The sequence below is a fragment of the Amaranthus tricolor genome, chromosome 14 (assembly GCF_026212465.1).
Source record: "Amaranthus tricolor cultivar Red isolate AtriRed21 chromosome 14, ASM2621246v1, whole genome shotgun sequence".
Classification (NCBI taxonomy): domain Eukaryota; kingdom Viridiplantae; phylum Streptophyta; class Magnoliopsida; order Caryophyllales; family Amaranthaceae; genus Amaranthus; species Amaranthus tricolor.
This window is the reverse complement of record NC_080060.1, coordinates 1,892,565-1,896,933: the sequence shown is the minus strand read 5'-3', so window position 1 is coordinate 1,896,933 and position 4,369 is coordinate 1,892,565. Positions and strand designations below refer to the sequence as shown.

Genomic DNA, 4,369 nt, shown 5'->3' with positions numbered 1-4,369 from the left:
ACCCCAGAGAGCATCATGCATCTTGCCCATCAGCCAAATTAGCCATAGGGACTAGGGAGACCATCATGGATCATGTCACATACAATTATTATGCTAGCTTACTTTTCTTTATCATCTTTATTTTTATTTCTTTATCGTCTTAATAAAATTGCTATATTTTTATTACATAAGACTATAAGAGCTTTTTGATGAGAAGGTAGTGATTTCATTAGTAAGACGAGTAATTTTATTGATAAAAAGAAACGCCGTTTTTCTATTTATAATCTCTTTCAATTTTCTCGCATTCAATCATAGCGTTATTTGGATTTTGGATTGGTACGCCTCTAAATTACCACCTCGTCATCGCAATTTATGGTCTGGTGGTTCTGATGACATTCTTGTAGTATGAATTAACCTTCGAACTTTGATTGCCAATAAAAAGTATAATTTTAAAAATAAATGTGTTAACTTTTTTACCAAAAAATGAAAGTAATAGCGTTACTACAACATAATTTGTTTTTAGTGGGATATATTTAGCGACATTTCGATTAAATGTCACTACTTCAAATTTCTATATATATAGAGGATTTAGTGACATTTATTAGACCCTTTAGCAGCACCATAAAAAGCACATTAAAGTGTCGCTAAACCACTTTATAGTGGAACTTAAAATAAAAACCAATAATTATTACACTAAAACTGTGAATCGATGGCAATTTATAAATGTCACTAAATTCAATATCGCGAAAAGTTAAATTTGTTGTAGTGCGTTGTATTAAATTAAACTAATTAAGTTAATTGAAAAATAAATGATGAACATATAGTACTCTACGGGATGAACAAGAGTCCAAAACTCTACTCCTACCATATTAAGTACACAACTCCAATTTGAGGGTTTGGGTATAATAATTTAAGACCCTAGAGGCTCATGTTTCGATCTAAGTTCAGCTCTGGATCAAATCTTAGTTAATAATTGATTCGAGGAGAAAAAACTATTTGTTTATAACTAACATCTAACAAAAACCCTTTAAACTTTTACCAATTAAATCATAATAGTTGAATGTTAACATTTACTTGTTAGGACATTCACTCATTTTTCCGACACTGTAATAATTTAAGGGTATGATAAATTAAAAGTATATTTTTCATTGACTTTATAAATTGTCTTAATCATGTGGAATTTGGTTTTATCCAACCACTCAACCAGATAGGTGCTTTAGGGCATACCTTTAATAATACCCATAAGTAATAGAGGTACTTAACGTTATGCTCTTGGCTTAAGTTTCATTATTATAATAAAGTTGTATCCCAAGTCAAGTGGAATCTTGCAACATCTACACTAAAATAGGATTAATTAACATCTAGAAGTACATAATTAATTGTATAAACAAATAGGAGTACCCTTAAACAAAGGAAAAGGGTCTATTTGGATGAACCTACATCTATATGTTCCCATGAAATAAAGTGTCAACCCTTCTCCACATTGTACTCTTACAAGACACACACTATATGTCCCCTTTTTAAGTTGACCCTATGATCCCAAAACACCAACCCTAATATTATACTTTTAATTTAAAACTCTATAATTCATCAACACACGGTTTAATATCAAACATTTTATTTTTTATTTTTATTTTGTTTTTTACACATTAAGAAAAGAAGAACACTTTATATGATTGGCTAGTTGTCAACATACATTAACATAGCTTTGTAGGGATAACTAACTAATATTTCCCTGTTTCAAAATAGTTATGAACGTTTATTTTTTTAATACGCAATTCAATGCATTAAGTTAATCCTTAATATCTATAATTATGTATAATAAAAAGTTATATAAATTTAATATTAATAATCTTTACATCAAGACGAATCAAACAAGATCCCACTTAATTACGTTTAACTTATAGATTAAAAATTAATCACAAATTAAGGGAGATAAGTTAATAATGCAAGTATTTTCAATGTTGCCAGTAAATTAGAACGGAGGAAGTACCTTAACAAACTCCCTCCAATATATGAATTTGTTCGGTAATTGATTTTTTTGGTTTATTGGTTAATTCCTAGCTTTATTGGCCTAACTCGAACCGACAATATCTCTTGCAACAACCTCATTTGCAAAAATATGACTAGCCGCTCCATCTTTTCCTAGATCTTGTTCATAGCTTTTATGAGCGAGATAAACTGAATATAATGATGAAGAGTCGATTGTTAAGCCAAAATAAAAAAAGTTGCTACAAGAAACTTTTTTTATTGACATTTGGCATATTGACCCCCTTTTTCTATAATAAACAGTCAACAGGAGTAATAAATTTTAGGCTAGCTAGGTTGACAAGAAACTAAAAAAATAGTTAATGCTAATCTAATCCTTATGTTGAACAACGAACTAACTAAACTTTAATTATATTCAAATTGTTTATTTCAAAATTACTTTGGACTCCTCCTACACCCTTTCTGCACCTTACAACCATATGCTTTGCAATTGTCATTTTTCCTAGATATTTCCCCAGCCATAAAATAAAGTCTTCCCCTTTACCTTTGACTTTGTGCCAACATTAAAGATTAAACTATAATCAATTTGTATGAACAATAGTTGTAATTTTCTTATATGTTTCACATTTTGATCCCTACAAGCTAGGCCCATACTCTAAAAAACAACAAAATAACTCCCTATACTCATGTTTTTAGATGTATATGTTCCCTTCATTGGGGATCTCAAAAAATGAGATCTTAGTCAAAGCACAAACTTCATAAAACCCCATTAACTTCCATTATTTTCTCCCCTTTCTTTACTCTATAGTGATGGCTTCCTCATTTACCAATTTCCAACAAGGAAATAACACCCAAACACAACCTAACCACACTTCCAATTCAGATTTTCCTATAGCAATAGCACTTCTAGCCATAATGGCAATTGCAATCCTACTAGTAAGCTATTACATCTTTGTTATCAAATGTTGCTTGAATTGGCAAAACCTTGACCCCCTAAGAAGGTTTTCAATATCAAGGGCGAGCCCACGAGACTCTGATCACATGGGCTCCCTTATCGCGTTTTCCCCTATGATGGATGGTATCCACCATCGAGGGCTCGATGAGTTTCTCCTCAACAATATCCCTTCAATCCAATATAAAGCTAATCAACCTAACCCTAATGGCTTACGCCATGAGGGTAGTGTGAGCTTTAGAGGTTGCTCAGTTTGTTTAAGCCCATTTGAAGAGAAAGAAATGCTTAGAGTTCTTCCTAGATGTAAACACACTTTTCACTTGGATTGTATTGATGTTTGGCTCTTAAACAATGCAAGTTGCCCTCTTTGCAGGTCTAGTATTTCAGGTCGAACCAAGTATCCAATTGATCATATCATTGCACCAAGCTCTTCACCTCAAGAAATGATATCCCCTTACATTAGTGGGAACTTAAGTATGGTTAATTTTAACGGGGATGATCAAGATTATTTAGTTATTGAGCTAGGAGAAGAAGATCATCATAGAGATCAAGTCAATAATAGTACTAGTTGTAATCTCTCAACATTACAATCACAAAGAAAATTAGATTACAAGAAGTTACAATTAGCTAGAAAGTTACAAAATTTCTCTATAATGGGAGATGAATGCATTAATATAAGGCTAAAAGATGAACAATTTGAGGTTCAACAACCAATAAGAAGATCATTTTCCATGGATTCAGCTCAAGATCATGGGTTAATCTTGCAAGTACAAGAGATTGTAAGGAAAAATCATAGACCGTTAGTTGCTAATTACAATGGGGTTAATAGTATTAATGAAGAGTGTAATAATGGTAGTATTGGAAGGGTTAGAAGACCATCATTTTTCTCATTTGGGCATGGTAATAGATCAAGAAGTTCTTCAATACTTCCTATTGAATGTGATAGATAATGATCCATTATTTTGTTTAATCTTGTATGAATCTATTCATTTAATTGTTACTTAATGTTTAAAGTTTAGATTTATTTAGTTGTAGGGTAGTTTTTTAATTGAGATGATAGATGTTCAACGGTTCATGGATTTTGTCCAATATTGAAAATATTTGATTTTTAGGGATTATTTTTAGTACAATTTAAAACCACATTTTAAATTTGCATTTTCTTTTTTAATCCTTGTATATAAGTATTTGATTATATCTTAATTTCGAATAGCAGTAAAAGATGTGTGGTTATTTGATTTTGAATTATAATAAGCTGTATTTAAATGACTCTTTAAAATAAGTATTTATTCTTAGGAAGTTGTATATAATGTTTTCTATTACGGGTTCCTCGGTCTTTATAGGTGCTCTATTAATTTTAACTTGACAAGGGTAATTAAGTGTCACAAAATTAAGTGAAGTCTAATCTTCAAAGTAGTATAAATAAAATTTGAGGTTTTTAGATAATCAGGT

At 30.9% G+C, this 4,369-nt stretch overlaps 1 protein-coding gene across 1 annotated transcript; it reads left to right on the top strand.

Annotated features, from left to right (window-relative positions):
- Window positions 1–2,611: 2,611 nt before the first annotated feature.
- Window positions 2,612–4,033, top strand: LOC130800466 (RING-H2 finger protein ATL16-like). Its single transcript, XM_057664013.1, has one exon. The coding sequence runs from the start codon at window positions 2,779–2,781 to the stop codon at window positions 3,868–3,870; it is 1,092 nt and encodes a 363-aa protein (XP_057519996.1). The 5' UTR covers window positions 2,612–2,778; the 3' UTR covers window positions 3,871–4,033.
- The last annotated feature ends 336 nt before the right edge of the window (window positions 4,034–4,369 follow it).